Source organism: Manduca sexta, chromosome 17, assembly GCF_014839805.1.
Source record: "Manduca sexta isolate Smith_Timp_Sample1 chromosome 17, JHU_Msex_v1.0, whole genome shotgun sequence".
Taxonomy (NCBI): domain Eukaryota; kingdom Metazoa; phylum Arthropoda; class Insecta; order Lepidoptera; family Sphingidae; genus Manduca; species Manduca sexta.
In genome coordinates, this window is record NC_051131.1 from 15,383,924 (window position 1) to 15,398,925 (window position 15,002).

At 37.4% G+C, this 15,002-nt stretch overlaps 1 protein-coding gene and 1 long non-coding RNA gene across 2 annotated transcripts in view; one reads left to right on the forward strand and one right to left on the reverse strand.

Moving 5' to 3' along the window:
* The first annotated feature begins 142 nt into the window (after positions 1 to 142).
* LOC115448165 (4-aminobutyrate aminotransferase, mitochondrial) lies at positions 143 to 13,080 on the forward strand. The gene is made up of 9 exons (XM_030175502.2): positions 143 to 367; positions 4,370 to 4,482; positions 4,886 to 5,053; positions 5,151 to 5,429; positions 7,996 to 8,156; positions 8,607 to 8,757; positions 9,034 to 9,191; positions 11,557 to 11,825; positions 12,622 to 13,080. The coding sequence occupies exons 1-9, from the start codon at positions 322 to 324 to the stop codon at positions 12,738 to 12,740; spliced, it is 1,464 nt and encodes a 487-aa protein (XP_030031362.1). The 5' UTR covers positions 143 to 321; the 3' UTR covers positions 12,741 to 13,080.
* LOC119189592 overlaps positions 5,078 to 15,002 on the reverse strand; it is a 23,254-nt gene continuing 13,329 nt past the window's right edge. Inside the window, exon 2 of the long non-coding RNA XR_005112499.1 lies at positions 5,078 to 5,202. This is a non-coding gene — a long non-coding RNA (uncharacterized LOC119189592). The remainder of the gene's footprint in view (positions 5,203 to 15,002) is intronic.

The following is a 15,002-nucleotide window of genomic DNA, read 5'->3' on the forward strand; positions in this document are numbered from 1 at the left end:
TGAAAACTAGTGACATACTTGTTTTTGTATAAATCAATGAGTATGCAATTCTTCCACGTAGTATCTCTTCCCAACACTGATTTCAATTTAAGTTCTAGGGCCAAATATACTTGGGAGTTGGTAACACTTCTATAGAATCCGTCGACTTGTAGTTGGTGCTTTTTTACAGTATACTCTGTAGTTAGTGTTCCGTGGAAACTACGAAGTGGGAACATTATTTCGTGTGCAGTGGTCAAATCTTTACGAAGATTACCTACATTGAGATTACCTAAATTCATTGATTGATTCATCTAATTAAATTGTTAAGAAGGAACAGCTGCAATGTTGTCGCGAGCGTCCTCGATAAATGCTCAAACATTGCGTATAGGTAAGAAATAAAGTTATAGGCTATCGAAAAATCAATACTCTTGAATATTTTTATAGGACGGCAATAATCCACTTATACAGTGGCTTTAGCAATGTAAATGTAAGCAGGTGAATAAAAAATATTTCAATAATTTACATACACCCTTAAGACGTTACAATTTTTAATTAGGGTGTCCACTTATAGTCGATTAGGTAGGTACCGGTACATATTTCAATTGTATTGCAAGATGCAATTTTAGACCATTCATATAAGTATATTTTATTATTCTGGTTTTTATCCTACATTATATTATTTTTATGATTTTTAAACTACTGCAATTTCTTGACATTTGCATGTTGCGTGTTCAGAGGTCATTTTGGTGCAGATCTGCCTGTTTGCCAATTTATCTATTAGAATGGGCGGGGCTAAGGGACCCCAGAAGTGGTTCCAAATGAAACTGTTTACGAGGGAGCTTTGTCGCCCGTCCCGCGCCTCGCAGCTCCTCTCGCACGTCGGAAGCCTAGTTCGTGCTGAATTCCGTGTTTGCCGAGCAGGAACCCATCTGCCGTCTTATCCGGCTACGCTACAACTACGCTAAATTATTTATCTGAGTTATTATGGACATTTGAACATATTTAAAAACACCTGACATAATGTCATTACTGTAAAAATTACATTTTTTTTTTATGTAAGTACTAAATAAACGGAAGTGGAAGTTTTATGCAATATCCATAATATCGAAATTTAGCAAAATAATTATGTACCTACTACTTATTTTTTTTCGAGACAAATATTTAACAGTATTTAGACATCATCTTCCAGGCTCGAAATTACGAGTTACGACATTATTGTAGCTTATCTTGCAAGATTATCTATTGTAGTGTTACCTATGGTTTGACCGCATTTGAAGTGGACTTCTGCAATGTTTGTAAAGTGTAGTTAACACAAGTATCCCGGCGTCGCACTTCGCTATAAATATCGTAGTTTCACGCGTTAAAGCAGCTATTATTCTATCCATGCTTCCTTTAAACTGTATTCGTTCACATCTCAGCCTGTATTTGTCCTCTGCAGTCTGTAACGGTTTATGGACGGTCCGGTCCGGTGACTTAACCATACAGGCATTTCCCTAAATCGCATATAAGTATGTCATCGGTCCAACAGGGTTGGCCTTTACTGTGCTCGGTAAGACGTGGTCTCCATTGTAATTACTTCCGGCCCTAAATAATTCTCCGCCGGATCTCCACATTCCGGATCCTAAGTATTTGTGCCTCATTGCTCGTTCGGTAATTAATCAGTTACACGCTAATTCAGGATATGACAGGATGCTGAAGTTATAGGGTCTTTGGATATTGTTTTTGTTGTTGTATTAGCGTCAGTGGCAGCCATAGCCAGCGTGGGGTCAATTCGTGCAATTTCAACAATTTTGTTAAATGCTTTGTTGACTTAATAAGGCGGTGACCTATAAAGAGCAGCTCTCAGCTATACATTGGGTGAGATCCCCCCATAGCGCGCGATCCTAGGCGGTTGCCTAATTCTCCTCGCCTGAGACTAGGGATGCTATCACCTGTGGCGGTACAATCGATGCATACACCGCCATCTTGTCAACATCGCCGGAACTGCAAGAAGATCGATGCAGTGACGCAACTACAGTGATATCACACAGCAATCACGATAGATGGCGACGTCGATCTTGAATCACGCTTGCACAATTTGAGCGACGCGTTGCATATATACCATCTCCGAATAGGAACCGTCGGAGGGGCCGCGGCCGGTCAGGCGCAACATCTGCCTGACTGGAAATCTTCCCCTCTATAGAGGAACGCAACGATCTGTTCCTCTACAGTGGCGTCAACCTTTACGCCGCTACAGTGATGACCCCTGACGCTGAACATCATCGCACCGTCATCAACGAGACCAGCCGTATCTGCACCACCGTCGCTTCACATCACCTCGCCATCCATCACTTCCTTTCCATCCAGCCAGTCAACACTTCGCACAGCCAGCCAGCACTGTCCAGCCATTAAGGTTACCACATGCATACTGCCAATGCAAGCCTGGTACCTTCGGCACTCCTGCACGGACTTCGGCTCCAACGTCACGGCACAACTGCGCTACAGCCGGACCATCGTGCGGCCGGTCAGGCGCAACATCTGCCTGACTGGAAATCTTTTCCCTTCCATAGAGGAACGTAATCATCTGTTCCTCTACAGCGGCGTCAACCTTTACGCCGCTAAACACCTAAATTGTCGACGCCGGATAAACACAGCAAAAGTCCCGGATTTTTGGGCGAAATACGGGTTTTTCCCCGGATACCTCTGAAAAAATATTTTTGGCTACGCGTGGGGGCACAGGTGGGGGCGTTCGATGGTCGATTATTTTGCCGTGCCTTCTTGAATGCGGGTTATTATAAATTAATGTTGAACTATAATTTTCCAGTATTATAAAATATTTTTAGCGTGACCTGCCTGATGACAACCAATTCGTACGTGAGAATGTTTCTTTATTTAACAGAGTGTTCACCTAAAAGTAAAAAATCCTCAAGGGAGTAATTACGCAAAATGTCAATTTTCAGAAAGTTAGTCTTATTTGTATTTCAGTTATTATTAGTTATTCTTCATATGAAAAACCGGCGAAAATGGGCGTTCCTAGTATCACTAATAATTAGCAAGCGTAATTATGGCCTTGATTAATTTTTGATGATAGTATTATCTATATTGTTTTAAAATATTAGTCGTTGTTGGATGATTTTGTACACATTATTAATTTGACTATTTATACACTTACCCCCTTATTCATAAACGTTTTTTATCTAAGGCCGAAGTAAAGCTGTAATAACAAGCCTGTTTCTCAGTGCCCAACGGCACTATAAGAACTTGTGATAAGAAATGAATGAAAGGTATCCTTTCATTCATTTCTTATCACAATTTTCTAATAGATACACGCGACAACATACGAGTTTTTGATAATATAAACGTAGACAGTAAAGTCGGGCACTCATATTTGTTAAGTACACTGTTGTTAATTGAAGGTCAAATCAATAAATGACTATAAAGATATGCATAAGATCAAGTCACCATTCACAACAATATAGGTAACATTCAATGGCGTGAAGGTCTAATAAATATTTTTAGAGTAATCAATGGTAAACTGTTGGGTTTATTTGTTTGTGGTTATAAATAGAATATTAAACACTTATCGGAATTAAAAGACAAACAGGAATAAAAAAAAAATATTAATTTAGGTTTTACAACCGACAGTCTTTCTGAATTCGACATCCATTAGGGTAATTCGTGTCCCGCCCTGTGGAATGGGGCGTTTGGAGAATACCACCACGGTAAAAAAGTCTTTTTTATCATAGAATTCAACCGTCATATTATCCGATCTGAGGATCGCATTTGGGATCTCAACACAGTAGTCTTACCATAAATTCAATACAAGTTAGCTATAACTGCGCCACTACAAATAACGCTTTTAATATTATAGCTTATCATGAGTGGGAGTATTTCCAATTATAAATTTCTACGGCGTTACTCTCATTTTAAACCACAAAAAACATATTTTTGATTTTCCATATAAACACGTAGACCTACTTTTTATCCACTTAAGGTGCGTACGACCGTAGGAGATGTTACGTCGTATAAATAAGTATACTTATCTATAACTTGCTATACAAATAATTTATGTTTTCTGACAACGTTTTCTGCGATCCCATCTTTTTACTACGTCCTTCGCATGAGTGATCATGATAGATAAGTTATTTTTAGGTTGCTAACAAACAGAATACCTGTATTTCACTATTCCCTGAAAGATTCAAACTATCGCTATGCAAGAATTGTCTAATTTTAATCGAGTATTTTCTGTTTTTAATTCATTTTCGAGCTATATTGTATTATAAAGCAAAAAATCTCCAGGATTTTTTATTCAAACCTGTCGAAAGTCGTCTAATTACGCGCTCCAGTAGATGGAAATAATGTCAACAAAGCCGTTAGATGAAATTATAACAGAAAGTTAATGTTTTTACAGGTTTAAGAACCTTGGCAACATTCTCACAACAAGAGCCTCCGCAACCTATTTTAAAGACTCCAGTACCAGGACCCAAATCGCAGCAATTGCTCAAGGAGTTAAACGCTCTCCATGTAAGTATATAGATATTATCTCTTTAGTACATTTTTCATATTCTTCATTATATACAGCGTTCTCAATACCTAAATCTGGGGTAAATATGACGGTCATACTACATCTATGGTCAAAATAATCGTCTTATTACTTTAGTAATGGTCATAAAAAGCGTGTCAGAATATCTATAAATACTTGTTATTTAAATAATGCATAGAACAATTAACTGACTAGGATATAATATTATGTAGCAACTTCGAAAATAAAATGTTAAAAAAACAAATTTCTCATGATTTTTTAAACATTAGTTTTGTGGCGTGGGTACATAATTTTAGGAATGATAACATTAATAACAAAATTATTGAGTATTTTTGTTTAGTAAAGATTTTTAAAATGTGTGTTATGTTTCTTGATTTATTTTAGCAAGCAGGCGCTGTACAACTATTTGCAGATTATGACAATAGCATTGGCAATTATTTTGTAGACGCAGATGGTAATGCATTTTTGGACGCTTTTACACAAATTTCTTCATTGCCACTTGGATATAACCACCAGGAATTGTTAAGTGCTTTTGATGACCCACATAATCTTGTAAGTACACATGGATACTCATAATGAATAAACACTTCCTCTATTTATGTGTTGTGAATACACATTATACAAGTTTAATTGTGTCCTGTTGTTTCAGAGATCCTTAGTAAATCGTCCTGCATTAGGGGTGTTTCCTGCAGCTGACTGGCCTGAAAAGTTGAAAAGCGTATTATTATCTATTGCGCCTATGGGTCTGAAAAATGTTGCAACTATGATGTGTGGCTCTTGTTCCAACGAAAACGCTTATAAAGCAGTTTTTATTTGGTATCGTACGAAGCAGCGCGGGGGAAAAATTGACTTCACACCTGAAGAGTTACAAACATGCATGTTGAATCAGACGCCAGGCTCGCCTAGGTTGTCGATGTTATCTTTCGAGGTAAATGACTACATTGATTGTGGCGTATACAACCAATACCTATCTATTGTGTATTTAAAATTACTGTTATTTTGTCATTTTGTTGTGGCATTCGTGAAATGAAGCTTCACCCCTCAGTCCAATTTGTTTCATCGCACTGAGATCGCGTCCATTCACTGGAGATAGTATGTTCGAGTAATGCGTAAGCATCTGACTATTTCAAATGAAAAAAGATTGTCCTATCCGTTACTATGCTATAACAATACGTTCAAACCTTAAATACCCACCCAATGTAACGAAAATATTTAAATACGAAAAAAAATAGTGACTGACTTTATTATTAACTAGCTTCCGCCCGCAGCTTCGCCCGCGTGGATTTCGGACTTCAAAAATGGAGCCGGTCGCGAACGTTCGAGAATGTTCGTTTTACGAAGCTACTCGCTAGGTGATTCGCTAGCCTCTAGGTGCCAAGCAAGCCGCCTGTCTGTGCGTTCGCGACCTTATATATATACAAAAATAATCCTTATAGCATGATTCAGTATTCACGCATGATGGCTTATTATTAGCGTATTTCATGTATAACTTTGGTGTTTCTATACCGATTTCTATGATTCTTTTTTATGGAATAATTAATAATGTTAACTTTTTTAATTAGGGATGACTTAGAGTGTTATAAACGTAAGAGTAGACAAATATAATGAGAAAGCTTCGAACTGCCAAGCTATCGGGAGTTACACGTGTTATTGTTAGTCAACCATAAAAGATAGACATATGCTGTCGTGGGATATTTTATACATAATTTTAAGGAGAACATTTCCGTCATACATGATTTCTGTGTAGCTTTAACCATTAAGGTTGTACACGCGACGGAAGCTTAAAAAATGGAATAACTTCTCCCGTTTTCCCAACATTTCCCTTCACTGCTCTGCTCCTATTAATTGTAGCGTGATGAAAAGTATACTATAACAAGCACAGGAGTATGACAAATAATTGTACCAAGTTTCGTTAAAATCCGTCGAGTAGTTTTTGTTTCTATAACGGTTATACAGACAGACAGACAAAAATTTTACTAATTGCATTTTTGGCATCAGTATCGATCCCTAATCACCCCCTGATAGTTATTTTGGAAATATATTTCATGTACAGAATTGACCTCTCTACAGATTTATTATAAGTATAGATTATGATTGATTGAGTGCCTCAGTGTCGTAGTTCTAGTACGGTACGTCTGCAGTACTGAAGTCACGGGTACCTGGGTTCCTGGATCGAGCAAAGCAAAGTGATATTGCGTTATTCTAATCGATATCAGCCCGAAGGCTATAATTTTTGTTCTATATACAAAAGGTTCGCCTCCTATTACATCACGGTGTATATGTGACAATATTACCTTTTAAGGTATGCAAAAAAGAAACATTATAGTAGAACAACTGAAAATGTTTACATACGCTCATTTAATTTTGGCTATTACAAGAACGAATCACTGACAAAATTAAAATATTGTACCATAAAATAAAAATAACACACACAATAGTAATAAAAAAAGACAGAAGAATCTAAACTATTCAGGTCTAAATATGAAATATATCTATATATATAAAAATGAATTGCTGTTCGTTAGTCTCGCTAAAACTCGAGAACGGCTGAACGGATTTATCTTAGCTTGGTCTTGAATTATTCGTGGAGGTCTAGGGAAGGTTTAAAAGGTGAGAAAAATTCGAATAATTGCCGGGAAAATCCTCAAAACAGCATTTTTCTATTTCCCATACAAACGTTTTCTAAATAAAATGGTGAGTCAATTTGTAATTTATTACCGCTGCATAAAGTTCAAATTCGCGTGCGCGTTGGAGGATCTAATATCGCATTCTGAAACTCAACAAAAGTGAAAGTGAATCGCGAACGCGACAAAATTGCATAGTCTCAAAATACATAGTACATAAATAGTGGTCGGCTTCGAGAAACTCAATTTTAGCTAACTTCAGTTGTTAATATAATATATAACTCAAAGGTGACTGACAGTGATATATCAAGGAACAGCCCAAACCATTGGACGGATCGGGCTAAGACTTTACATGCATAAAGCTACTATGACGTAGGCATCCCCTAAGAAAGGATTTTGATAAATTCTACCCTTAAGGGGATAAAATAGGGGATGAAAGTTTGTATAAATGTTCTTAGATTTTCGACTGATTGAACTGAAATTATAGATTGGGGATAAAATTAGTTTGAACCTATGAGTACCGGGAAAATATGTAGCAAGACTTTTATCAAACAGTGGAATTTTATCCTGGAAAACACCTTCACGCGGGCGAAGCCGCGAGCAAAAGCTAGTCTAAGATATATTTCTTACCTAGCAACAACAAACAATGATTTTTAAGTATGTAAAGATTATACGTATGTTAGAAGTAAACTCAGAAACTGCTTAATGGATTTGGCTGCCTTGAATTAACACATAGGCTACTTTTTATCTCGGTAATTTGCTCCTGTGAGAAATCATTAAACTTTTTCATTTGAATTTTGAAATCGATGGCGCCAGCGTCGTACAGATGGCGTAAGGATCGCTATAGTTACAATATTTCTATTATAACAGGGCAGTTTTCATGGACGCACATTTGGGACACTTTCCACAACAAGGTCGAAAGCCATTCACAAGGTGGATTGTCCCGCATTTGACTGGCCCGTTGCACCATTCCCTAGATACAGATATCCTCTTGAGCAATTCAAAAGAGAAAACGAACAGGAAGACAAAAGGTATTCGGTTGATTAAACTTACTCTTGTCATTCGCATTGTTTGATACTATTCTATTTCTTTCTTTTAACATTTTTTAATTCTTTTTTTTTCAGACTCAATTGTTTCTTGATTAAATGTTTTGATCAACTATTGGAATGTTCAGTTGAGTTTTATTTTGATAGAAGTTAAAGCTTGACCTTTAGCAGGGAACTCGTGTGCGTGTGTGTGTTATCAGTACAACTATCCTCATATCTCGCTGCTTTTTAGACATTGTTTTGTTTTTTTGTATCCAATATGTAACAATGCTGTTCTATTGTTATCTGTCACCTTGAACTAATCTATATACGCTGTGGATGTAAAGTGCACAAATTTAAAATTTAGTTTTTGATTTTTTTCTGTAATAATGTAATTGTATTTGTAATACACTATAACAAATGTTAAATTATATAATAATGTTATTTCAATCTCAGGTGCCTTGAGCAAGTCGCCGATGTAATTGAAAAGTATAACAAAAAAGACATTCCTGTCGCTGGAATAATTGTAGAGCCGATTCAATCCGAGGGTGGTGATTATGAGGCTTCTCCGGAGTTCTTTAAGGAACTGCAAAAGATTAGTAAAGAGGTGAGTATTTTTTGTGATATACCTGTTATAATACACGGATCGTAACAATACTTTTATAATCAACTGCATACTTACACACCTATACAAGCATGTAGTAGAGGCACCTATAAGGTAAAGTTAATTCATTTTGGTAAATAGAATAATGGTTGTATATGGTTCATAAACGACCTTTTGAGCAAACTGACCACGTGATTTTCTTTCGGCTTTAATTTCTTTGAGCAAATATCTTCTTTTATTATTTAATTTGTAATATATACCTATATCGTTACTTTACAGAAAGGAGTAGCACTTATTATTGATGAAGTGCAGACAGGTTGTGGGGCAACAGGTAAAATGTGGTGTTTTGAACACTTTGATCTGCCTGTAGCGCCAGACATAGTCACCTTCAGCAAGAAAATGTTAACCGGCGGCTTTTATTTTGCTCCTGAATTCAAGTAAGTGTACAAAATAATTAGTATATGTTTATATATAAGTAAACTAGAGTATTGTTTGAGTTATTGGGAAAAATATATGGCGGTTAAGTCGATGGTCATTGAGGTTGATCGTGTTAAATATAATAGGGATATAATATCTATCTGTAGCATGAGTGCTAGATGGACATAAAAAAAACAGTTTTTTTCGCGTTATACTTGATATTTTGCATACTGACGCATCTTCATTTCGTTTAACGCGCGAAATGACGTATACTTCGTTTATAAACAATGCGCACGATGATGCATACGTGACACGACACACACGATTCTTTAATGTTCGCTGCGGCTTAATAATACTTTTCTACACATGTCGCACTTTATTCTAGTGACACTCATGGCAACCAATGATATCAGCTGGGAGTGATACCGATGTAGCCTCACATAGTGACGTGCTACCCAAAACTTGTTTACGTACAAACATAATAATATAATCATTAGTAGTATAATATGTAAAGATAATAAAATTGATTCTAGAACATAAATTATATATTCCAAATTTGATAATCTTTGTTAAAGGAATATATTTAAAAATATTATAATCTCATACAGGTATTTAATGTAAGTACTTACCGCGTTAGTTATAGTACAGGATCCCTGGTACACTTTTCATCGTTTATTACTATCAAGCTGATTTTTCGTGAGTAGCTTCCTTTTGACTATACGCCCAAGTTTTTCCTTACAGTAATGTTGGTAAATGGTAGCTTAATAGGGGTAGCAAGGATAAAATATGCTGATTTGACGTATTTTAAATTTTTTATAAGAATTTGTTCTTTTAAATTAAACTATTTTACGAATTTTATCGCGGTTTTAATATTTTAATTTTCTCCCGACGTTTCGAAGACTTTGCAGCCTTCATGGTCACAGCGGGGACTGAGGTGTTGTTCATCCGCAAAGTCAGATTTATAATATATACCTACATTTTCTAAATATATAACTTTTTAAAATTGTTTAGCTGTTGGTGGTCCGATCTACGCAGAATGAGCTCACAGTGTCTTGAAGTCTGGCAGCCGGTCTTTTGGGTTCCGATTTAATTAAATGTAGAACTGGATCCGAGGCTTGTGCAAGCTTCTAACCATCTTCCCTATTGAAATTAGGATGTTTTTTAATTTCAATAGCCTCGCGGATCATCCTAGGAGGGAATCGGTGTTCTTTGGCAAGGATTTGTGGCTTGTCTAGTCGCAGATAATGGTTGGAGCGTCCTTCAGAGTGTTCAGCGACTGCAGATTTCGATTTCGCTGAAAGTAAAATATTAAAACCGCGATAAAATTAGTAAAATAGTTTAATTTAAATGTCTAACATTCGCGTAAACTTATGAAATCATTAAATTTTTTCTTTGTTTATTATCGAGATAATTATCTAAATAACGTGAAAAAATATTTGTCCTACAAAATATAAGGTTTGGTTAGGGAGTCCCCTCTCTCCAACATGTATCATAAACAAGGTCATGAAAAATAATTACTAACCAGCAATTTTTTTTTATTGGTTAGCTAACATTTGCATAGTTTACTATCCACATTGTCCTACAAATTGCGTGGTACGTTATTCCAGTTCTCCATTTGTACATTTTGAAAAGTGTACCAGGAATCCTGTACTATTAAGCCGAACGGTTAAATACCTATAAATATATTTTCGGCAATATATTTTGTTTCTCGCATGCAAGGCTATTTTTCGAGCATAAAAAATATTGCATTTTAGCGCCATTTCCTCCAGAACCGTTGAATTGTCCTTACCCCCATTGGGCCGAGGGTCCATGTCTTACTCAGTTACCTCCTCAAAATCCATTTACTACCATCTTACAATAGGCGGGACTATCATAGTAGAATTCTCAAGATGCCTTAAATGCACAGGGCACGAGGCGCCGGTCATTCGTCAACCCGGCACCTCCTATATCTCCTATGCGTCTGTGGACGGGATTGGTATGTTCCCAATCCCGCTCAGCACTCTCCTTTGCGAGATGACTACTTACAGAAGGAGACCACTGCTCTAAGAGTGGTGCGTTGTAGGTCTCAGGCTGGATATTTTCGAGTGTGTTGCACTGAGTCCTCGTGGATATTTTACATTGTACAATGGTAGCCCACGGCGCACTCATTTCATGATCTGGCGTAGAAACAAGCCGAAACCTTCGTGACTCGTCAGCTTCTAATGATAGGTTGCACTGCTGCCACGTTCTTCAAACCTGCACTTGGACTCCCTGGCGGGTCACTCCTCGGCTAAGTTTCAGCTCGGGGGCAATTTGGCTGTGATCTCCCTTGGAGCAAAGTCAACCAACTAGTTTTTACAATTCTGTTTTTACTATGTAAATATATATTTTTTTGTTTTATTTCAGGGCTCCGCAACCTTATCGCATCTTCAACACATGGATGGGTGACCCTGGCAAGCTCATCTTACTGGAGCGAGTATTAAAAGTTATTAAGCAAGAAAATTTACTTGCTCGCGTTAACGAAACAGGAAAAATACTCAAAGGCGGGCTGCACCACCTGGAAAACGAGTTCTCTAGTATCATAAACAGCGTGCGCGGCCGTGGCACCTTCTTGGCGTACAACGCGAACACAGCCGAAGTTAGAGATAAAATAAACAATAACTTAAAGAAAAACGGTGCGTACTATATAATTAAATATTGTAATCAAATATAACAGCTCATGTGATAGGACCCTTTGTTTTAATTTTATCCTTAGTGCTTTATAACTAGCTTATCTAGTTATAACGTCCCTAACCTTGAGGTTAAAACGCCTCTTAAGTTCATAATTTTGTGTCCCGCTTTGCTATGGAGGGACAATAGGGATAAGTGGACAATTAATATTTCCAACTCCTCCCCATCTTTCTATTTGATTAATTTCTTTCCGGGATAATGACATATTAGTTTTCCCCGAGACTCGCCGAGCTTCACGATGTCATAAAGTGCGTGCCGCTGCTGCTGCTGCTGCTGATCCTGGCTTACAGAAGTTGCAGTAGCGGGTGTGATGGCGGGAAAGTCTCTACATAATTATATTCAGTATTATATTCTTAAAATTAACGTTTACTTACCGTGTCCTATATAGCAACATCAATCATGTCCATTACTGAGCATTTTTTAAATAACTCGCTAACTTTTGAAGTTTTAACAGATTCCTTAGAGGTCCACGACATATTTCACTAATATAGGTCAGCGTTACACGTTTTTCGAAGCTCGTTACAGAAATTACATGGTTTAGCTTTTACGACCGGTTGTTTGTTTGACTATGTGTTCTGTAGCAACCGAACCCGGAACCCTTACTGGAGAACCCAGACAAATTGTCCTATCTGGCAATCTATCCTCCTAGTCTAAAACTCGCACACGCTGCGATTGCATCGGAAGGCGATAGGGTCTTTAATTTTTTGTATGGGAGTCTGATTGCTCTATGTTCTTTTACAGGTATTTTGGGAGGAACCTGTGGAGAAAAGGCTATTCGACTTAGACCAGCCTTGATCTTCCAACCGAAACACGCGGAAATTTATTTAGATGCGCTGAGAAAAACCTTGAAGGAGCTGTAAACCACAATAATAATATTATAATTAGATGTGACTAGCACAAAAACATTCCTACCCCATGACAAGGATATTATTGTTACATGTGTGGTAAATATTTAGCATTTAGTTATCAAATGCATCAAATTACGATATAAACTTACAATAATTGTATTTTAGTATTGTATAATTATGGATATGAAATTATATTCAAAATTATTCTTATTGCCAAAGATATATCTATTGTATACAATGCAAACCCTACGTGCAGTTAAATATTATAGTAGATATTAGATTAAAACTCAATTAAACCAACACGATGTCTTCCAAATAAATATGGTCTTACATATTATATTATTATTAACAATATTTGATTTTTATTTCCTTGTTATTGCTACATATCTATACTATTATATAAAGCTGAAGAGTTTGTTTGTTTGTTTGTTTGTTTGTTTGAACGCGCTAATCTCAGGAACTACCGGTCCAAACTGAAAAATTCTTTTTGCGGTGGATAGCTGTTTGTTCGTGGAGTGCTATAGGCTATATATCATCACGCTATACCCAATAGGAGCGGAGCAGTAATGTCTTATCTCAGGAACTACCGGTTCGAACTGAAAAATTCTTTTTGTGTTGAATAGCCCTTTGTTCGTGGAGTGCTATAGGCTATATATCATCACGCTATACCCAATAGGAGCGGAGCAGTAATGTCTTATCTCAGGAACTACCGGTTCGAACTGAAAAATTCTTTTTGTGTTGGATAGCCCTTTGTTCGTGGAGTGCTATAGGCTATATATCATCACGCTATACCCAATAGGAGCGGAGCAGTATTGTCTTATCTCAGGAACTACCGGTTCGAACTGAAAAATTCTTTTTGTGTTGAATAGCCCTTTGTTTGTGGAGTGCTATAGGCTATATATCATCACGCTATACCCAATAGGATCGGAGCAGTAATGTCTTATCTCAGGAACTACCGGTTCGAACTGAAAAATTCTTTTTGTGTTGGATAGCCCTTTTTTCGTGGAGTGCTATAGGCTATATATCATCACGCTATACCCAATAGGAGCGGAGCAGTATTGTCTTATCTCAGGAACTACCGGTTCGAACTGAAAAATTCTTTTTGTGTTGGATAGCCCTTTGTTTGTGGAGTGCTATAGGCTATATATCATCACGCTATACCCAATAGGAGCGGAGCAGTAATGGCTAATCTCAGAAACTACCGATTCAAACTGAAAAAATATTTTTGTGTTGAATAGTCCTTTGTTTGTGGAGTGCTCAAAGTTATATATCATCACGCTATGACCAATAGGAGCGGAGCAGTAATGTCTAATCTCAGGAACTACCGGTTTCAACTGAAAAATTCGTTTTGTGTTGGATAGCCCTTTATTTGTGGAGCGCTATAGGCTATATATCATCACGCTATGACCAATAGGAGCGGAACAGTAATGAAACATGTTGCAAATCGAGGAAAAATTATTAGTTTTGAGAGCTTCCGTTGCGTGCGCTGCGTAAACGGTTAAACTTATGCAACAATGATGTATGACGGGATTGTTCCTCTTAAAAAGTTCTAAAAAATATATTATAAAACAAAGTCCCCCGCTGCATCTGTCTGCCTGAACGTGTTAAACTCAAAAACTACCCAACGTATTAAGATGAAATTTGGTATGGAGACAGTTTGAGACCCTGGGAAGAACATAGGCTCCCGGGAAACTACTACTTTTATAACGGAAAACTTTAGCCTGAAAAACTTTATAACGCGGGCGGAGCCGCGGGCAAAAGCTAGTTTCATATAAAAATACGTAATGAAAAATCTTTCACCCTTTCTCAAGCACATTTTGCAACCGTAGCAGTATAAGTTTTGGCAGATTAAAGTTTATATAGAGAAGAGCAGTAAAATTAAATTTGTGTATAGGTTCATAACATTCAACCGTCTAATTTCGACCACTAGCAAGAGCGTCGCCAGCCGATGGCCTAGGTGGGAGGGAGGAAGGGGGGGGGGGTTGATATGGGGAATAAGAAAAGTATGAATTGTAGGTTAAGTCAAGAGCACATGTTCCTCCCACACTCCCCCTCTCTCGCTTTAACATAAAGCAGAGCGTAATTGAGCGTACGGAACATTAAGAATGGATTTGTGAATTCATTCGAGTTTCGACGTACAGGAATGATAGATCAAGCAAGTCAAGTCCGAAGACTTCGGTCTTTGATTACATTTGGCAACTTTTTTAGAATCTAGGGGGGAGGGGAGGGGGGCAGCTGTCCCTCTTGCTCCCCCTTGGCGACGCCCTTGACCAC

Coding starts and splice junctions, on each gene's coding strand:
- LOC115448165 (XM_030175502.2), top strand. CDS start 322: ATGTTGTCGCGAGCGTCCTCGATAAATGCTCAAACATTGCGTATAG. Junction 8,157..8,606: donor AACGAACAGGAAGACAAAAG/GTATTCGGTTGA, acceptor TTTCAATCTCAG/GTGCCTTGAGCAAGTCGCCG. Junction 9,192..11,556: donor TATTTTGCTCCTGAATTCAA/GTAAGTGTACAA, acceptor GTTTTATTTCAG/GGCTCCGCAACCTTATCGCA.